Source organism: Acinonyx jubatus, chromosome E4 (assembly GCF_027475565.1).
Source record: "Acinonyx jubatus isolate Ajub_Pintada_27869175 chromosome E4, VMU_Ajub_asm_v1.0, whole genome shotgun sequence".
Taxonomy (NCBI): domain Eukaryota; kingdom Metazoa; phylum Chordata; class Mammalia; order Carnivora; family Felidae; genus Acinonyx; species Acinonyx jubatus.
The window spans coordinates 54389636-54412283 of NC_069395.1; the positions used below are offsets into that span (position 1 = coordinate 54389636).

General features: G+C 38.1%; 1 protein-coding gene across 1 annotated transcript in view; it reads right to left on the reverse strand.

Annotated features, from left to right (window-relative positions):
* The window catches only part of DNM3 (dynamin 3), a 575248-nt gene that overhangs the window by 330140 nt on the left and 222460 nt on the right, over window positions 1–22648 (reverse strand). The window contains exons 10-15 of the mRNA XM_027046371.2: window positions 17885–17983; window positions 17133–17293; window positions 13021–13163; window positions 9815–9950; window positions 7455–7522; window positions 4069–4207 (exon numbers count right to left, since the gene is read on the reverse strand). Coding sequence (XP_026902172.1) covers window positions 4069–4207; window positions 7455–7522; window positions 9815–9950; window positions 13021–13163; window positions 17133–17293; window positions 17885–17983 — 746 coding nt within the window. The remainder of the gene's footprint in view (window positions 1–4068; window positions 4208–7454; window positions 7523–9814; window positions 9951–13020; window positions 13164–17132; window positions 17294–17884; window positions 17984–22648) is intronic.

Below are 22648 nucleotides of genomic sequence, written 5' to 3' on the forward strand. Positions count from 1 at the left end.
GAGGAGCTTAGAGGTGAAAAGGAGTAAGATCATGTAGGCCTTGAAAGCCATGCTAAGGACTTTAGATTCACCTGATTAGTTATGTGTACTCAAAGCAAGATATTGAGTCACCTAACATGCCACAAAATTCAGCATTTCTTCTAATAGCACTTTTTAATGAAAAAATTTTCCTTATATTTCTAACAGCCAACTTGCATCTTTTCTATTTCCTTGCAAAGCTTTTCTTTTTTTTTCTTTTTTTTTTTTCCTTTTTCTGAACAGGGTAAAAAAAAAAAATCAATTAATTGGTATGATGGCAATCCAAGAATGTGGTTTCCCAAGAGGCCAATAAATGGCACAGTTGCTAAACTGTGGTTAAAAAAACAAGATGTTCCTCCCAGTGCTTCCTGAAAGAAACTCAGGACCCTGCAATGGTGCACTGGAGAATTGGGGGTAAAGAAAAGCAGCTGAGAGCTAATACCCACAAGAAAAATTCTGAAATTGACACGTCTTTGGAGTGAAGCCAAACACTCATAAAGCTCTAATGTTCTTGTCTTGTCCTCCAGTGGCCCAGAGACAACAGTGAGAAAATACACGAGAAGACTGCATTTCCCCAGGTTAGAAGTCTAGCTTTGTGTTTTGTTACTTGAACACACATAAATCCCATGTTTTCCACTGATGTTTATTTATGTGGCTTAAGAAAAAAATTAAGTATTTTACACATAAGACATGCAACATGAGAAACGTTGTAAATGAAAATACTGTTTTAAGAATACATGTGAATATATACATTCACAATACAGCTAGAGTAACTATGCCTTTCAGATGGCCTGGAGAAGTCTTGCTTTACTCCTACTATTCCAGTGAAAGTATTAATAGCTCCCCCTTTCAATCTCAAAAGAGTCCTATGTTGGATGATAAATAATATAATCACATTATCTATGGCTCATATTCAAAGGGGTCAAGTAATAAAGCCAGGTATCCTCAACTTTAATCAAGATTATTTTGCTTGTAAAAGAACTTCAAAGTAGACATAACAAGGGCAAAAGTCAAGAACATCAAAATGAGAAATAAGGAAAAGAAAACCTGCTCAAATTTTATCATTCAAAAAGGAATGACTAGGGGGGCCTGGGTGGCTCAGTTGGTGGCTGAAGTCGGATGACTTCAGCTCAAGTCATGATCTCGTGGTTTGTGGGTTCGCACCCCGTGTCAGGTTCTGTGCTGATAGCTCAGAGCCTGGAGGCTGCCTCGGATTCTGTGTCTCCCTCTCCCTTTGTCCCTCCCCTGTTTGTGCTCTCGTGCTCTCTCTCTCTCTCTCTCTCTCTCAAAAATAAATAAACACAAAAAGTTTAAAAAAAATAAAAATAGAAGTCATAACTAAAATATTCTTTTAAAGTACAGATTTCTTTAGCATCAGGATAACTTTAGAATATCTAAAATTTTTTGTAAGTTTATTTATTTGTTTTGAGAGACAGAGTGCACATGTGCAATTGGGAGAGGGGCAGAGAGAGAGAGAGAGAGAGAGAGAGAGAGAGAGAAAATCCCAAGCAGGCTCCACAGTGTCAGTGCAGAGCCCAATGCAAGGGCTTGATCTCACGACCATGAGATCATGACCTGAGCCAAAATCAACTTGCTTACTGACTGAGCCACCCAGGTGCCCCTAGAGTATCTCAATTCTTAATTTATAAAGTATTTATAGAGTGTCTCTTCTGTAGGGTTAGTCATTATATTAGATACCAAGAATAAGAAGATAAGACATAGCTCTTTTTTATTATTATTTTTTTACATTTATTTATTTTGAGAGAGAGAGAGAGAGAGAGCAGGGGATGCGCAGAGAGAAAGGGAAGGAGGGGGGGGAGAGGGAGAGAGAGAGAGAGAGAGAGAGAGAATGACTATCCCAAGCAGTCTCCACATCAGTGGTGTTGAGTCCTACATGGGGCTTCAACTCAGGAACCATGAGATCATGACCTGAGCTGAAACCAAGAGTTGCACACCTAACCAACTGAGCCACCCAGGCACCGACATAGCTCTTTTTTAAAAGGAGTTTAGAACCAACAGGAGGAGATTATAGGTTATTTAGGTTATTTACCCAAACAAATAAATTATAAACAGCTACAATCCCATATCATAAATGCTCTGATAAAAGTAAACATAGGGTGTCAAGTGAAGCACTGAAAAGGGAGCAAGGATGGAGACCAGGGGAGGATTCACAGAGGCCGTACAAGATTTTTTAGGAAAATGATAATGATTGACCTGGATCATAAAAAATAAGAGGGGATGGAAGGTGAAGACAAGAGGAAAAGGAGACATTCAAAACAAAGGGAATCACATGTGCAAATGGTAAAGGCATGAAAAATCTGTGAAAATGGTGCAAATCACTTAGAATGGCAGAAGCAAGCACAAAGTGACAACGGATATAGCTAAAGAAGGATTCAGAGATCAGATGTGAAACTAAAAACAACCATAAATGATTTGAACTTTATTCTCAAGATATAAGGAGCCATTGCATAATTTTGAGGGAATGGGCAAAATAGATGCATTTTAGAAGGGCTACTTTCACAGCAGTGGGGAGGATGAATTTGATGGAGCCCAGACTGGAGGTGGAAAAACCAGTTAGGAGTCCTCTGGAGTAATTCAGTTTAAAAAATATCTGCGGGGACATAAGTAAGAAGAGTGTAATGGCAGCAGACTGTGGAGTAGATGGTTTCAGTAAAGAGGCTTGAGCTGAAGCTATAGATTTGAGGATCAACATTTTAAGTGGTAGGTGAGCTATGGGAGATATGATCGGGCAGGGAGAAAGGACAGTGCAAAGAGAAGAAAGCCAGGAGCAAGCTCTGTGTGACTCTAGTGTTCAGAGGCAGGAAAAGTGGATAAACTCCTGAAGGAGATGGAGGAGGGATCATGAGAAAGATGAAGAGAACCCATGAGAATGGGGTGTCAGCTTCAAAAAGAGGGTAGAATACAGCACCAGGAATGAGTATGCGTTACATCTGGCAATCAGGCTTCTGGTTGATCTTTGCCATAATTACTCAATAGAGTGGTGGCATGGAAGCCACATTTTAGAGGGTTATGGATTAACCGGAGATAAGAAAATAAAGATAGCAAGCATAGACTACTTTTTTCCCCCAAGAAGGTTAGACATGAAGAAAAGGAGAATAAGGTAGTAAAGGTAGTAAATAGGCTTTGTTATTGTTGTTACTACTTTTAACAGTAAAAGATTATTGAAATATTGTTTTTAATGTGATGCAGAAAGTCATGAAATAGAAGAAATCCAGCACAATTCCTCCACGTTCCTCAGTGAGGAGTCCCCTGGCGAAGAGTGTCTCCCTCACCATTCTACATCATAGATTCAATAAATATCACAAGGTAGAGAATATTGGATGCTACTAAAATGGCCATTTATAGATTAGCCACCATTTACTGAGCACTTGCTATGGTTAATCAATATGCAAAGTGCCCCATGGGTTTGAGGCATCATCTTGTTTAATTCTCATGGAGGTGGTAGTATTATTATCATCACCCTCATTTCACAAATAAATTAACAAGACTATAAGGGATTAAGTATGATACTCAAGGTCACATAGAAAGTAAATAGCAGAGCCAGGATCTGAATCTAGGCACCTGGACCTCAGAGCCTGAGGTCTTAACTACTACGCCACATTGCTGCTTCCCAGAATGTCCAGGTTCAAGTGGTATTCATTTACAATTTAGAAGAATTTTTTCATTGATATACACAATGTCAATAATTCCCTTCTCTGGCATTATCCCCATCTACACACGGTAAGAAAAATTAGAGCATTCACCTAATTATTCTAAAGTGATGTTTACCTGTTTAAGACAACGAGGAAAAAAATAGCTGACTTAAATATACTCTTCCTGGCTTCAGCAAACCTATCGGACATGGGTGATAGAAGACAATATCTCTGCCAATCAATCATGAAAGCAATTCCCACTCAGTACTTTTCACATTCCTTCCTCTTGGACAAACACAACGAAGTGAGGGTCAGGAAAAGAGAGGCACGTAGCAGGATAGGAAAGATGGGTAAACCAAATAGTTACTTGTTGGAAAGTTAAATAATTCAAACTTACTTTTTTGGTACACTTCTTGACGGTATTGATTAATTCTTGTATTACCAGATCTACACTCTTCAAAGATGGTCCTTTAAGCTTTACAATTTGTTTTTTGACTATTGCTTCAAATGCCATGTCTGGAGTAAATAACCCCGTCCTGAATGTAAGGAATAAAGCAGCACATTAGATTTTTTAAATTGAGTAATATCCAGTACTTTTTTGAAAAAGGTTTCAATTGGCATGCCACCTAAAGCAAGCATGTAATGCCCAAGTTTGAAAGTTACATAGTGATTTATTCTATAGACAGTATCATTTGTAATAACATTTTCAATACTACAATTCCTTAATAAATCCCAATCTATAGATGACTAGCATTACCTAAAAACAGTTTCCAAAATGTTTTCATGGACTCTAATAATAGGACTTCTAACTAACATTTGACTGTAATTTGTCTCATCTCACAGTTTCACAGCAATAAAAAGCACTGCTACAATAAAAATGGTCCTAAATTTACATTTCTATTCCTAAAGTATTCCAAAAGCAACCCTCTCTTGCCCTTCAGAGAGCAGAAAATAATCCTCACTTTGTGAACGCTGAAATGGTAGCGTTCCTGACTATGCAATCTATTCTTCCTAGGAGAGCTGTATTATAGCGAGCTCAGTGGTTCCCAGTCTGAAGTCCTGGGGTGCTAGAGGAAAAGGAAGACAGTTAAGTGGAACTAACTTTGGGACACAGAATGCCTAAATCATGAATTTGCAAAAATAACAAATGATAACCAAAATAGCAAGTATCTTTTCACTTAGCTGGAATTAATTCAAATTGGTGTCCTAACAATGCTTTTGTCATGCTCTTCTCACTTCTTCTTTGATTAACTTCTCCTCCTTGACCACTCAGTTCTGTGGTACCTCTTTTGGGAAATTTAACACTTCCCCTTACAGCAGCTTTATACTGCCCCTCCTAACCATTTACTTAGCACCCTATGTTCGCCTCTATTTCTAACTATAGTGATCATATTATACAGTAATTTGAAATCTCTCCACGTTGGACATAGAATAAAATCCACACCGTTTGGTCTAATATTAAACATTTCCCCCGTCTGACCCTGATTTTCCATTGCAGTTATTTGCCTCCACCCTTTCATGCACCCTACGTTCCAGCCAAACCCAACCATTTGCCTTTCCACAAACATATTCATACCAACGTTTCCTGTCTTTGCCTTCGTCCGTGATGTTCATTTCACCCTCCCCACAATTTCAGCCTGTCCCGAATCCCACCTGTGCTTCAAAGCCCAGATCAAAAGCAACCACTTCCTACAGCTTGCCTTCTCCAGTCCTGCCACTGACAAGGCCTTCCTTCTCTGAACCCCAGCATCCCATTTGGCACTGCAGTGGTCTGAGCACACACAGTCCCATTACTACACGGGTAGGCAGGGCATTAATGCATTTATCTTTGTTTGCCCCACAAGGGCTGTCTTCTTCCCTTGCTCGCCATCGGCACACGGCGCTTGCAGAACAAAGAAGGACCCACAGGTCTGCAGTGGACAAAGATGGCTTCTATTCAAATGTCTAACAGAATCAACTGGAAACAAAACTTGTCAAATGAAGTGTATTTAAGAGGCTAAATAATCATGCCATCGGTGTGTCTTATTCTCAGGACACTGTGTACTTCTTATCATCCTATAGGCAAATTAACTCCAGAATAATAACAATCTCTCCTTTTGGTATGTAAGTAAATCAGAAATTTTCAAAACAGAATTACTGAGCTTTTGCAGTTACATTCAACAGAAATGTATGTGGTAAGGAGTTTGGGGGTTTTTGTTTTGTTTTATTTATTTTGAGAGAGACAGAGCACATGCGTGCACACAGGGGAGGGGAAGAGAGAGACAGACAGACAGACACTGTACCAAGTGGGCTCCACGCTGAAAGCGCAGAGCCCAACAGAGGGCTCAGTCTCACTACCGTGAGATCATGGATGACCTGAGCCGAAATCAAGAGCTGGACACTTAACCAACCGAGCCACCCAGGCGCCCCTGGTAAGGAGTTTTAAAAGCCAAGTAAAAGTACTATGTCTTACTTTTACAGTAAAGTAAGTATAAAAATACTTCATGACCCAAAACATGTGATTTGGTTTCACTGCACCTAGCAGATTGACATTTTCGGATACCAGCTCTGCCCAGCTCAAGAGTAAGACGTAGTTTCCATACCAAATGCATTCTAGATTTGAGCGAGACAGAATAGAGTTAATAGGGAACTTAGAAATCCTGTTGATAGTAACAGAAAAATACTGGATTTGGTTATAGAATGTTTTCTCCCTCTTATTTTGTGAATGCATATTTACCTATCCTATTTGCAACTTTTAGAGCAGATGTCTGAATTTTAAAATGATAAATAATTCAAATGTCATAACTCCTTTTACATGTACACTCAGCGTCAAGCTTTGCCCTCTCAGGCTCTGTTCCCAAAATAGTCTCAACTCAACCCTGTGGCAGAAGCTGAGATACAGCTGCCAATAGACAGGGGACACCTGCTTCACAGGAGATAATCTATGAAGTAGGCATCCTAAGTTCAATACCTTAAATTCAGGACACTTACTATATGTGCCATTAAATTCTGTTTAGCCTTCTGTACATGAACTCAAGAAATGTGTGTTTTGAGTTTCTTTAAAGAAACTAAATGAGAATAATCCCTTTGCATACAAGGGAAACTTCCACACAAGGTACAAGCTCTACTCCCAGCCTCAGATCCCACCATGCTCCTGTCTACATCCCCGACTCCAGTCAAAAAGCAGGCCCTCTGCTCCATAACTCCACACTGCGCTTTACCACCTCTATGCCTCTGTTCACAATACTCCTCCCACTTTCAGTACTTTCTTTAATCCTCCTGCCTCGACAATCTCCATACTCTCAGGTTTTACACACACGCATGTGTAAACACACAGCACACCGTTGCCTGTTGAAATCATTGTTATTCTCTAAACAGGCAAGGTTCCATTCAAAAGTCACCACTCTTCATTAATCTTTCCCAATCTTACTCTACAGCTCCAGCCGAAATGTATCTGTCCTGTCTCTGTGTACGTAACGATTACTTCTGAGCATGTCAGGCCTCCTTCCCCAACATGCCAGGCTCTGGAGAACAAGATCTTGCTCGTTGGTAAAATCCCTGTGCAGAGCACAATGCTGTGAGTGCAGAAAGCGTTTCTGCTTTTTTAACTGAAAAGTCTTCTTTTGTGAGTATGACAATACAGGAAATTAGCACGAAACTCAAACCAGAGTGTCTTATTTCTTACTCCCACCTCTGTATTCTACTCTGCTCAGATGATGAAAAGCCTACTTCACTAGCCATTTATAAACATTAATTTTCTCTTAGTAGCTTGAACTGAAGACAAGGGAAATGTGAATTACTTGCCTGATACCATGTATGTTTTTGATTGCATAGCTTATTTCTCTTCGTAATTCTTTCTCATTGAACTCCATCTGCAGAAGCAAAATGAGCCACAGTTAAAACACTTAATTCCTTTGAATAATATTGTTGAATATTAAAATATGAGGATAACTTGAATTAGTTATTAATAAATGTATACTATGTCTTTCCTAACCTAAACCCAGATGGTCAAAACATCTGTTTATATAAAGTTCAAGGCAACGTAGAACATTGGAGATTTCTGAGAGTTTTAGTGCAGTGGATTTTAACTCTCTTATAGATAGGACTACTATGCATAAAAGATGCCTTCTGCACATAAATCTGGCCATTCATTTGAAATATACAATACTTCATTCTTTTGCTGAATGTAGTAAATGTATTCACAAATGCATAAATAAGTGTCACCTGACATGCAACAGCAGTCCAGCTGTGCTGAGATTAACAATGGCTGTCTTTTCTCCCTGGCCATTTTAACCACCTGCATTCAAGGCCTCTTTACAAGAGGAAATTAATAATATTTTACCAATCCAATGCAGGACAGATTGCTGCATAAAAATTTCCCAGAAGCTTTAGGTACTTTAAATTTACTTGGAATTAGGATCAAAGTGTCATGGAGCTTAGACCTAAAAGGGATATCAGAGCACATTTGGTTCAGCCTTTTACTTCTCAGATTTGGCTTCTCCAGCCTGTCTATCCATTTCCCCCCTCACACTTTATACCACAGAACGATAAATTGCTTTAGTTCCCTACCCACACCCTGTGGCCCACAGCTCAGCCTTTACCGTTCCTCCCTTCTGTCTGGAACAATTCCAGCCCCGAACCTTCTCCTGCTTCACTAGTTGCTCATCCTTCTAAACTCAGCTCAGAAGCCAGGCTCCGTCATGCACTCACACAGGGATTCAGGTCCGTAGGCTGTGTTTCCATAGCACCTTGTACTGAAGTTTATCACTTTACTTAGCACATTTTAACGAAACTATTTACCCATTTCCCTCCCACACCAAAATATAAGCACCCTCCTCTGTATGTGAAGCAAGGAGCATAGTCTCTAAAACTATTCAGCAGCCTATTGGGCAATCCAAACTAAACATATCCAAAATAAAATTCTTGGTTCATACCTCTACACAAACTCAGCTTTTATTCAGTTTCCCTCATCAGATGGGCACTAACATTTGCTGTTGTGCAAGCCAAAACCTTAGGGGTCATCCTGAATCTTCTCTTTCTTGCATCCCCCATATCAATCCAAGCCCTACTGACCCTACCACCAAAATCACAAATCTATCCACTTCTCTCTATCCTCTCTTCTGGAGCATTTTGACTATGAAGCTAAGAAGATTAAGTTTCAGGGCTTGTCTCTTGCATAAGCACCTTCAAAGACCCTGTGCCTGTGTATTTATAATTTTGTATTCTTCTTCTTCAACATCCCCCCCCCAAAAAAACTGTATAAACGTTAGGCCCCACAGAAAGTGGATTCCTCCCGCTCTGGCTGTACTGGTGAACTTACCTTACTTGTCTCCCTGAATCAACTCTTGCCCCTTTACAATCCAGCCTGCAAAGCATTCCTTTCAAAATCATCAACTAAATAGGGTCCACCTTTTCTTAAAACTCTCCCCTAATTTCTCACTGTTAAATGTAAATGCCTCACTGCAACCTGGAAGGCCCTACGTAAACTGGGAGCTTCCTTCCTCTGAATCCATGGCATACCCGCTCCCCTTCCTCAGCTCTGCCCGAGCTTCATCTATTCCTTACCCACTGTACAGACGCTTGCTTTAGGGCCTCATCCTCGGCTGCTTGCCTTGAATGACCCTCTTCCCCGAGATCCTTACAGCTGACCTCTTCATGCCATTCTGATCATGCTTTCAGTGTCCCCTACTCAGAGAGACCTTGCCTGAAACATCCCATCAAAAGTGGCTCACCCAACCCCTCTCTCTAACATTATGTTACATAATAACACTTGATGTTTTCTTACCTTGCCTATCTGTAAAAATTTTCTGCTACTCCCCACCAGACAGTGCCTCTGTCTTGATCACTGGCATCGAGAATTTTGGCACAGAATAGGTGCTCAAGAAATATTTTTAAATTAATTAGACAACAAATAAATATCATAGGAACTCAATTAGTACTTGTTGAAATACGTTGAAATGTTGCTAGATCCCATTAAATACAATCAGAACCATCAGTAAGAAAATACTTCTCTCCTAAATTTCATCACCTGAGTATGGAGATTTTTGTTCAAAAAACTCTCTTAGTCCCATATCACTCACATAACATTTTACGAATAGTTATATAGAATAGAACATGGAAACGAAATGAAGTGAAAGGGAAAAAAAATAATATTTGGTACAAACCTTTACTATCTCAAAAGGAAAGCGTTCATGGAAAATACGGTTAATTTTAGCCCCTCCTGAGAGCTCCAGCGTATCTACTTGATCCCCTGACCCTTCAATTCTCTTCTCGAAGTCCACAGCAAATTGCTGAACCATCCTATAATTGTAAAAGAGAAATAAATTCAAGTTAAAGTTATAAGGCTTTGCATTTCTCATTCCAATTTGCTGTGGTTATCCCTTAGAGTCCTTTTCCTAGTGTTCTTAGTGGCACCTACTGGCAGAATGATCCCTGCACTCAAAAATGTAACTATATGAAATACATGCTATCAAAATTTATTTGAGGTGTATAATTAAAATATATATCTTAAATATCTATGTCATTAGATGCATTCTGTCCAATTAGCTGAAATCATAAAATGGTATTTAAAAATACTTAAAATAAGTATACTTAAAATACTTAAAAATACTTAAAATAAGAATTTAAGTTAAACAATAAAACTGCATAGAAGAATCAAAATGAATCACACTCATCTAATGTCCTAACTGCTCCAGCTGAGCCCCCTCATTACCCTGTGAGCTACTCTCTTCCCCGCCCCCAGGATCACAGACCTCTGGAAGCCAGAACAATGCAAATTTGTGACCACCATCCCCTCCACAACTAGCTCTAGCCTTGTTTTTCAATGATTCCCCACATTTTAATAATAAAAGTAAAACTCCTGAAGTCATCACCCAAGATTCTCCGTGGTCTGGCCCTGGAGCTCCATCTCTCACTACTAGTCCTCATTCACCTCTAAGCCAATCATAAAGAAGCAATTGGCAGCTCCCTACATGCACCACGTCTCTGTGCTTCTACACCTGTTTTCCTTTCTGCTCAGAATACCATTTTCTCTGCCGCTTGCTTCCTTGCCCGGCTTATTTTTCTGTCCCTCAAGACTCAGGTCAAGCATCAGTGTTTAGGAAAACTTCCATGACCCTCTCCACCACCCCTCCTCACTGCCATAAGACGAAGGGCCTCTCCTCTGTTTCTTCAGCTTATTTTCAGCATAGTGCTTAGCAGAGAACATCACCACTGTTCACTTATCAGTCTCTCTCCTAAGGGCAAGGACCATGCATTTCATTTATCTCTCCCTTCTCAATATGAGAGGTACTCAATAACTTCAATGAAGGAATGAATTAAGGTGGTTGGTAAAAAACAAAGAAATATAGGGAGAAAATAACCACTTATATTTGTGATTACTAAATTTAGAAACTAATTTTGATATACTAGTACTACTTCCAAATTTAAAATTTCATAGGAAAAAATTCAAACCATCTAAAACTCGTACTTTTTATTCTCTTTTAACGAAATCCTGGATAAATTAAAATTGCAAATTATTCAGGCCACAAAATTCAGAATATAATTTGATGTAGCTATGTTTACACATATGCCAACATTGCCAATGTTAAGCTAATTTTTAACCACCTGAGAAGGTATAGACATGACACATGCACTGAAACCTTGGGAAATTTTAGAAAATTTACCTCCGGCCACTCCTTTCCTCATACCCTACACTCCAGCCCCCTGGCCCACTACAACAAACCATACCCGAGTTCGCACTATTCTCTGGTCCTCCTCTTCCATCTGACAAACTCTTCCCATACATCAGTGTCTCATTAAATATCTTGTTCTCCGTGAACTCACAACCTTCCTCACCTGTAACTGCTTCCTCAGCTGGGATCCCTTAACATTTTATACTTACCAGAAATACGGCATTTATCAGATTTTAACACAGTTGCTTATAGATCTGTTTCCCTCTTTCTATTGTGGCCTCTTCTTGAGGTCAAAAGTCTTTCCAGTAGGTATCAGAGAACCAGACACCAAGTGAAACACAAAGAGATGAGAGGAAAGCAAGAAGAGAGGTAGGCAGAAAGGGGAGAATGAAAGGAGAAAGGGAGAGAGGAAGGAACTGATTAGCTCCCTACAAGGGAAGAATCTAGATATAGAAAAGTCTGTAATCTGAGTCCAATGGAGTCAGAGGCAAGACCAGCATTTGTAAGGAGAATAGTTTCAGGTGGATGTTAAGATAATGACCTACGGCTTACACAGAAATAGCTTTCTTTTCTCTGTAACTTGAAGAGTTTTTATAGGAGCTTAACCAAAGCCAGGAATAAAACAAACAAACAAACAAACAAAAAACAACTAGGAAAGAGTTGAATCCACTCTTTCTTCTGTATGATCCTATAATATTTTTAAATAGGGAAACATAGAATGTTGCATTAAAATCTTACTTAAATAATTTGAGCATTTAGAAATATCTCTACAAAGACAGGAATTATGTCATGAATTTTAAACATCAAATGAAGGGGGGGTGTATCTTGATCAAGCCTGCACAGGAAGAAGGGGGCCATAAGAGGTGGCAAGCATTATCTTTGTAAATGGACTTAGGATGTTCTAGAATATCAGCTGGGCAGGAAGTCTTCTGGTCGAGAGGAACCTGACCTAAGTTGCAGCACAGGAATAAAAAGGCAGGTGAGGCTAGGAAGGGCCAAAAAAAGAGAATGAAGATAAAAGGCACAGGAGCTGGCAATTCTCTAACAATTCTGCTGCACCACCTGAGACCTCTCAGGGATAAACCTAGTAATCCAAGGGTAAGATGGAAAGACCATGAAGGAGTAAAAAGATACGTGGCAGTTTTCACATTTGTATTTTTAAACAGCTACATTAAAATCATAACCGAAAAGGAAAAAGAAATCTAAATGTGCCCTTATTGTCCATACTTTATTATTAAAGCCTTGGTTCTCATTCCACTGAAAAATGCACACGGATAAATCACGTGAAATGACTAAAATAATAAAAAGATAATAAGTACGAGTGACATCAATAGAAACAGTTGTACAATACAAATGACATTTTCAACAGGACCTTTGTCCACTTCTAAGGACTAAGAGGAAAAACGCTGCTGAGTTATCATTATTGGTTTTACTCATTTTTGGAATCCAGTTATAAAAGTACAATGAAATTGGACATGGGGATGAATAATTGGTAAATTTATAGTAAGAGAGGAAGATCCACAATTATTCTTCAAGACCACATAAAGACCTAAGGCCCATTGTCTAACATGCACCAAGTGTCATATACTTGCTTCTTCTGTTACACCTAGAAAATAGCATGACAAACAGACTGAGGCAAGAGCAAACTGAAGAAATTAGTTTCACATGCTGAACAAGGGAAGGGAAAGGTGACTCACTGCAACAACGCTTTGGTCTTCCTGGTGGGGTCTTCGGGCTTGAAGTTTTTATGGGCTTCCACTTCATGTTCAATGGAGAGCAACTGTCCCTGTAGTTTGTTCCTGAAGTTCGGCAGGGTATCTCGAATGTGGTTGGTAAGTTGCTAAATAAAACAAAACAAAATCGTACAGATATAACAGATTAAAGATTAACTCATGAGATAAAAATTGACCTTTACTGTTTCCCTAATCATTCAAAACTTAGAAATCAATTACGTATATACACTTGAGACTAACTCTGTAGGTAAATAATGAGAAGAAGCTCCAGTTCTCTCCTCCATGGCCTTAAGGACATGCTCAAAATGCCTTCAGTTGGAGTCACTCACTTGGGCTACCTCTTTATGCCTGGAAACACCCTTGTTAAAATGCACACAATGTTAATAATGAGGCTGCCTAATAACATTTTTGCATGAATTAATATATCAGATGGAACCTTAAGTTAGAATTTAGTTAGAAATGAAGGAATTGGGGACTTCTAGGTGCTGCTGGATGTTTTCAGGACCATACTGGTGGAACTCATAGGTACCTGTCAGTTGTTAACTTCTAAACTCTGCAGCTCAGACAGTGTTTCCTCTTGCCCTGCCTCTAGCGCCAGTGCAGTGGTGGGTGTTCAGGGGCTTCTGCCTTTAGCGGTTTTCATATTAAAGCTCCATTACTAGCAAAGGAAAGCTCTCTCTGCTGCTGCTGCTGCTATCTCTACCTAACCATCCACTTGGTTTCGCCGCTGAAGGTCATCTGCTGGCACCTCCAGCTCAGCAGGGTGAAAAATTCTCTGAGAGATTGTCCATGAGTACATGATTAACTAAGAAAAAAGCTTAATTAGGAAAAAAGAAAATTAAGAAAAAAGGGCACCTGGGTGTTAAGTCGGGTAAGCATCTAACTCTTAGATTTTGGCCCAGGTCATTATCTCATGGTCGTGAGATTGAGCCCCACATGGGGCTCTGTGCTGGGTGTGGGGCCTGCTTAAGATTCTCTCTTCCTTTTCCTCTCCCCTTCCCCCACTCATGTGCACCCACGTTCACTCACTCTCTCTCTCTCTCAAAAAAAAATGTGGGGTATAAACCCAGATTGGCTAGCTCTCTGCCTCATGTTCTTTCTATTACAATGCAGTTAAGCAAAAATCTGAATTAAAAGAAAAGAAAAAAAGATAATCTTCTTGAATCAGTTAATAAACTTGGAATTAAAAGAAAAAGAATGTAAACTTCACAGAAATTCAGGAAAAAGACTAATAAATTAAAAGTAAGAGGAATTGGGGAGCCTGGGTGGCTCAGTCAGTTGGGTGTCCAACTTCGGCTCAGGTTATGATTTCACATTTTGTGAGTTTGAGCCCTACTTTGGGCTCTCTGCGAGGAGCCTGCTTTGGCCCCTCTGTCTCCCTCTCTTTCTGCCTTGCCTCTCTCTCTTTTTCTCTCAAAAAAAAAAAAAAAAAAAAACATTAAAAAAAGTAAGGGGAATAAATATTCCCAGACTGACTGAAGAAACCATCTTAATCATTTTTTATGTTTATCTGAGGTTACTATACTTAATTGTTGATAGTTCGTAACTATATTATACCTTTGCGCACAGTATGATGTATGTTATTACCCAGCATATGCTATTGCTATAGCTCTGAAGCAGAATGTAGAGGACTGCATTCCCAGTAGCAACATCACAAACCCCCAAGTCTAAGAGTAACAGTAACCACGAGAAACCAGTAGCCACCTGTCTGCCATGTGAGTGGTAAATGATAAAAACACATGGTTTCCACTTTTTGCTTCTTAGATATCTCAACAGCAAAGCAACACTGTGGACCACTCTTAGATTCCTAAAAAACTTCTTTCCTTGGCTTTTGTGGCCCTAGATCCTAACATTTATGGATGTACCTTCTCCATCTCCGTTGCCAAGTCATCTCCCTCCACCAGACCTGTAAATACCAACATTCCTCAAATCTGATTCCTAATCTTCTTTGTTCACACTCTGTTCTTTCCTAAAGGAATCTTATTCCACCCATAGCTTTAATAAATATCCAAACACCTGTGACTACCAAGGTGTTATCTACAGACCAGACTTTTTATTTTTGCTATAGGCATATTTATTAGACCATGGACTTTACTTCTCTTAGATGTGTCAATGACACCTCAACCCCAGCATGTCTGAAATCAAGCACCTAATCTTCCTTTCAGAGCTCTCCATCTTGGAGACATCATAACAACCTGGGAACTTGGAGGTTATCTTTGACTTCATCTCTCTATCACTCACCAAAGCTAATCTACCACCAAGTTCTTGATTTTCCTAAACATTTATCAATTCTGTTTTTTTCATCTTCACTGGCCCTAACCAAGACCAAGCTACTATCATTTCTCATTTTGACTCCTAACTTCTCATGTCTAGTCTTGATCTTCCTACCTGCAACTTCCATGATCATTGTTAATCCACAAATACAACTGTGTAATTTGCCTATTCAGATGTCTTAAATGACTCCCTACTGCTCTTAGGATAAGAACAAAAATCTTTAACTTGCCTACAAACATTACAGGATCCAGCCTCTGCCTACTTCTCCAAATTCATCTCTTATAACTCACTCCCTCATTCTCTGCCCTCCAGCCATAATGACATTGAATTCCTCAAAAGTGTCATGTTCTGTTTCAATTTTTCACCATAGAAACTGTTCCCCAGGGCCCAAGGTACTGGTGTACACAGTGAATCAGCCATAAAAGTATCCTATTTTCAAACAGTTTGAAGATCCCTGAAGCAGTAAAAAAGAAGGTGATTATCCAAGAAATGAGAGATCTTCAGTACAAAATTCATTCAGTTTTCAGTCATCCAGAATCCAATTATGTCATAATTTAGGGGTCATTTGTAAAACAAAATGGCCAATCATATTCTTTCTATTTTTCTAGTATTCACAACCTAATTTATTTCCAACCTTATCTTCCTAATCATCCTAATGATTTTTCTCTAAGATTTTTGTCAGTTTATTTGTGTTTTTCATAGATAAATCCAGGCATGAAAGTAATAATCTAAAGAGAGTTTTACCAATACTAAATATATTTGTGGACTATTAGGGCTTTTGCATGACAAACTAATGTTCTTTCTCTAAAATACATTCATTCATATTTGTTAAATGACACAAGCACAGCACCACCTCATGGCTTCTAAATACTCATCTACCCATAAGTAAAAAGCACAAATTTTACATTAGTCTATGTTATGTCACAAAAAATAGAAGTATACCACTGCCTGTTTTTTTTTTCCTAAAACTTGTTCAATTGTTTTGCCTAAATGGTTCAGGTCCAATGTCACAAGTAGCCTGCTATTGTGTTAGTCTCTACTGACACCTTCTAGGAGCAAACAATCAGAATATGCAATAATGACTTGATTAATTGACTGTTAAAACTCATAAATAAAAGTTAAAGCATATCTTATAATTCTGTTGGTGAGAACAGCTGCTCACCATTTGGTCAATGTAATCAAAACTCAGGGAGGAAGCCCTGCACTCACTAAGGACGATGCTTAACTTACCCAGGAGATGGAGAATATATGGAAAAAAAAAGTAAAAAGTAAATGTACTGAGGTTTTATGGAAGAAGTATGTAAGTGCATGGAATGTTGGAAGATGGGGACCCAAGTCTATCTGTGCAGAGAAAGGGGTTAATCTGGAAAAACTTCTTAGATGAATGGAGATCAATGAGCTTACAAGGATTTCTAACTTAGGGAAATCTAAGCTAACTATTACATGTTGACATTTTGAAACCAGATCCCAACAAATCAACCTTTCAGAAATATACAAGTTTAATTTCTTAAGATAACTACATATTGTGAGTAAAATGGGCGCTGATGTATACCCTTGTTTACTGTTCCTAAATAAGTATATACTTCTGCTGTGAGCAGTATTATTTGAATAACATTAAAGCAGATTCTACTCACTGAGAACAGTAGGAATGTGGAACTAAATATTTACATTCGTTTTTTAATTCATATCATTTAAGCTGAATGTCTTATTTTGGAAAAAATGAATATTAAAATGAAATATGAATTCTAATAGTGACTTACATATTTCATAATTGTTCTTGTTGCTTGAGAAAACATTTTTACCTGATTAAGGACCTTCTGCAGGTGTGGGGTCCCCATCCTATCAGCAATATGTCTGTAAGCTGGGTGTGAGAGGAAAAATTTCCTTTCCGCCAACATGGCAGCCTTAATGTCCTTCTTCCCATCTATGTCCTTCTGGCTTCTGTTTACCACCCCTACGTAACCTGAAACACAACACATACAATGGGGTTTGGAATACTTTTTGTTGTTTATTCTGGGAAGATTTCAAGGCTCTTGAAGAGGCTGAATAAGCCAGGCAAAATTATTTTTAAGGACTGAAGAATTGAACCCTTTACGAACTCAGTTTGAGACACCAGTATTTAACAAAGGCTGGTTCGTGTGGCTAATGATAATTTCTTAGCATTAACACAATAATGTCTTTTGCCCTTAAAACTCTCTACATTTTAATACAGTGTGTCTCTTAGCAGTTTTGTCATATGGTGGGCAAGTAAATAAGTCACACTTAAAACAGAACAGTATATATTTATGCAGTCTATGATGAATATTTATACCCCCCTTCAAACCCTTCCTTTTCCTGTTTTCCTATTCCTATTGTTTTAAGAAATAGTTCTCCTATTGGATCATTTTTAATATATCACTTGGGAACATTATGCCACTCCATAAAAAGTATAACTAATCATGAATACATTATTCCTCACAACTGTGAAGGCATAAAGCCAAGCTTTGCATTGGTTTCCCAATCATTTCTCTGCTACATCATCAAAGCAAATCCTGTATAGGACACAGTACATTACCCCTGCGAAGAGGCAGAAGCTTGTTCTCCAGAACATCCCTGGCATCTGTTCCTTCATCCATAAGATCCAATTTGGTGATGACTCCAATGGTTCTTAAACCTGTATCACAAACCAACCCACTTTATTACACAGTATGCAGAAGACTAACACATTTTAGAGACATATATGTCCCAAGACTAAATGCAAGGTACTCATATTTCTGGTCCTTTTCCTGTTCCTCTCTCTCATTTTGTGTTCTGATCCACTGCTATCCCAGTCTGGTAAATTTTGATGTGATGAGCAGGAGAGTTTTAAAATTACCCATCCAGGGGCACCTGGGTGGCTCAGTTGGTTAAGCATCCAACTCTTGGTTTGGGCTCAGGTCATGCATGATCTCACAGTTTGTGAGTTCGAGCCCTGCATAACAGGCTCTGCGCTGGTGGCACAAAGCTTGCTTGGGATTCTCTCTCTCTCTCTCTCTCTCTGTCTTCTTCTCTCTGCCCCTCCCTCTCTCTATCTCTAAAATAAATAAACATTTAAGATAAAATAAAATAAAACCACCCATTCATAATATCACCACAATAATTTTAAATATATGAGTTTATTTTTGTACCATGTATATATGGAAACTATACACTTAAAATTTTCCTCCAAGGTCCTGCACATGATATGGGTGCTTTAATTTTTTTATGTATTACTTTACTGAAAACAAACAAGTAGGCTACACATGGACCAATGAAGAGAGTGTATCATAAATCAAAGCTGATTATTGATCCATTTCTGAGCACTTGACACACAAATTATAAGAAAATTAGGTATAGGACAGTGTTATCACTAAGAATAAAGTTTCAAGTCTCACAGCATTCCCTGTTCCTCAGAAAAAAAAATATGACTTAACGGAAAGAAGACCAAACTAGGAATCCTGAGGCTTGGATTCTAGTCTCAAGGAAAGTCACTTAACTCTCTTCTCTGGGTCTCAGTTTTCTTCATCTATAATATAAAGAGTTGGAAACCACAATTTCCAAGGTATAAAATAAAATAACGTAATAAAATAATGTAAAAACCTAGACATTTTACGTAGCACACCAGATACATTGTCTTTGCCCATTGCTCCCTTCACTAGATAAAATAAACAATATTTGCCTAGTGATTCAAATCTTTAAGTGCATTCTTTGGACTCCCAGTTAAACATGATAAAGTGGACACACACCTTTATCTTTTTACCTGAAAGCACTCTAAAATGGCTAATATTTATTAGGTCAGCTATGGTTTTACATGCTTTACATGTCTTAAATCATTTACTCTAAAAAAAATCATTTAATCTTAAAAAGGACTCCAACTACTATTTTTTTAAGATGAGGAAACTAAGGCAGGAAGAGATTAAGTAACTTTCTCAAGGTCATACATGGGTCTAGGCATCCAGAACCCATGCAATATACTGCCTCTCACAATAAAAAGAATTTTAAAAATAAAAAAACGTTTAAAACAAGAAAGTAAAAAAAAAATGGGAGCGAACTGAAGAAAAATTTTGAAACTGGAAACCCAGCAGGATGACTGCTAACTAACTTAACAGACCAGCCTAAGAGGAAAACTGCATCCAAGAAAGCCAATGACAGGAGAAGCCCAGAAGCTGGATAATTTACATCACAGCCTCTCAGAAAGGTTCAGGGAAACGAATAGCTCTGACAATAATGGAGAGCAGTGGTGGCAGCTGAGGCTGAAAACAAGAGCGCTGGATGAAAGCAGTAAGATTTCCATGGATAACACAGCTAAAAGCCACCCTGGTCCATCTTGGCAGGAGAGCGCAGATTTACTCTCTGGAAACACTGAACTATGGAAAACTGAACTAATGGGCACCTGGCCCAGTTCGAGGGCGTCAGGTATTAAAAGAGGGTGATTAAGTGAAATTCCACATACTGAATGGCGAGACCTCTCTCCTCAGTCCAGTTTAAGAAAAAGCTGGATGGCAGAATTTAACCCCCCAAGCAGGAAACTGGAACAACTCGGTCTGGGGAAATTTACCATTCTAAGAGGGAAACATAGATATTGAAATTCAGAGGAACTCTGATCAAGACAGCCCAATAAATCATCCTACTGCAAAGCCTCTAACTCCTTTGGCCAAGCACACCCACAGAGAGTTTCCAATCACCTATTACTATTTCACTTTTGAATATAAATCAGTAAGTGTAGGCTACCATCTGTCATCATACAAATTTATTATATTATTGACTATATTCCTTACACTGTACTTTTCATTCATGTGACTTACTTATTTTACCATTCTGTGACATATATAATTGTAGAATCGCTATGTTGTACACCTGAAACTAATACAATATTGTATGTCAACTATGCTTTGATAAAAAATAAATATTAAAAAAAATAATTTTAAACGTGAGTGGATAGCAAGGAGAGTCTTTGAGACCAAAACAAACAAAAGTTGTAAAACAGAACAGGAGAAAACAAAGATAATGCAAAACATGGAAGAAAACTTTATTATTTTTATTAATATCCTCAGAAAGAAAGGAGAGGTCATTGTATTCATTGAATAAGAACAGAATGTCATAAAAGGAAACATTCAAACAAACAAAAGAGATTCTCAGTAACTAAAAGTATGAGTAGAAATTTTAAAAAATGTTAGTCGCATGGTTGGAGGACCAAGTTAGAAACTCTTCCAGAAAACAAATGAAATAGAAGTAAATAATAGAAACAGAAAAACTTTAAAACTAGAGAAATAATCCAGAAGATCCAATATCTGAATAATTGGCATTCCAGAAAAACAGAGAAGATGAAACAGAAATAATTGGTGGGGTGGGGACATACTATTCAAGAAAATATCTTATAAGTGAAAGATGAAATTATGCATTGAATGAACCCATCAAGTGTCCAACACAATATGAAAAACACACACAATATGGCATATCAGTATAAGATTTCAAATGCTGGCAACAAATGAAATATCCTAATAAGCTCATAATGAACTTAAGGTGAGAGCATGACAAAAGAAAGTTTGGGAATTATTACAGCATCCGACTTCCCAGCAACAAATTGGAAACTAAAACTCAATAGAGTGTTGTTTCCAAAATTCTGAGGGTAAAACTATTTATAGCCTGGAATTCTAAACTATCAATAAATGTGACAGTAGAAAAAGATATTTTCAGACTTGCAGAATATCAAAATATTTTACTTCCATTTCTCTTTTTCTTTGGAAACTACTAAAAGGTGTGGTCCACCAAACATGGGAAGCAAACTGACAGAGAAGTAAAGAGATCTAGGAAGGAAGAAATATAATATAACCAAGAAAAGAAGGGACTTTTCAGGATGGTGTGGATCCCAGTACTAGGCTAGAAGAACAATCAATATCTGTTAGAATGAGAGGGCGCAGGTTACTGAAAAAATGTGTTTCCCCACCAAGAAAAAAACAATGAAGGTGATAGAATACCTAATGCCTACAATGTTTTAAGGTATTAAACATATAGACTCCTGACGGAGAGGATGAGAAAGCACTGGTGATGGATATATAGAAAACTATGCAAACAAACAAAAAGAGAGACAACTATCAACCTTGAAGACAGCAATATCATGTAAGAAAGGAAATGTAATCATAATTGACACATGGCTCAGCTGCAAATGATATTTTCAGAATCATAAATATTTAAATATAATTATATTAGTAGAACACGGGAAGGTAAGTGTATATGTGTATGGTTAGTATAAGTGGGTACGGGAGAGAGATATAAGACAGCTAAATCCTTCTCTACAGTAAAGAGTCAAAAGTGAATATCTAAAAATAAAAAATGAAGAAACAGTAGTATAAACAGATTACACAGAAATATGGATGTAAATACCAAAAGAAAGCTAAAAGGATTGAAAGTGATAGACTCTACAAATCAGTAATCAAGAGTCATGAGGAGTGGGCAAGGGACTAACAGTTTTTGTTAAGTGTGGAACTTATTTTTGGAACTTATTTTTTTAATTATGTATATTTATAATGTAATAAAAATAAAAGTGAAATTTTAAAAGTTTTTTCTTTACTATTCCTTTATTTCTGCAAAGGCAGAGAAGTCTATGCTTAGCGGTGTACTGCAAAGGAGATAGCAAAGGAGATTATTTCTTTTCACATTTAGTTATACAAATAGGCAGCTTAAAAAATAATCAATGAACTCCTGCTGATGGACTCAAGACCTACACTCAAAAAGCCATTGCCAGAAGAGATTCAAAGGCAGCATGTTTCCAAAGCACTTCACTGAGAATCTAAACACTCAGATAAAAATAATAATAGAGACCATGAATTGAGTCTTGATTATGTAGTGGACATACACTTGAAACAACTCTATGAGATAGGTACTATTATCTCAATTACACAGATGAGGAAGTGAGATTGGGAGAGGAAAAGCACACTTACCTAAAGGCTTACAGAGGGTTTCCTGTCTCACATTTAGGTCTTTCATCCATTTTGAGTTTATTTTTGTGAATGGTGTAACAAAATAGTCTAGTTTCATTCTTCTGCATGTTGATGTCCAGTTCTCCCAGCACCACTTGCTAAAGAGACTGTCTTTTTTCCATTGGACACTCTTTCCTGCTTTGTCAAAGATTAGTTGGCCATACATATGTGGGTCCAATTCTGGAGTCTTTATTCTATTCCATTGGTCTATGGGTCTGTTTTTGTGTCAATGCCATGCTGTCTTGATGATTACAGCTTTGTAGTAGAGGCTAAAGTCTGGGATTGTGATGCCTCCCACTTTGGTTTTCTTCTTTAATATTACTTTGCCTATTCAGGGTCTT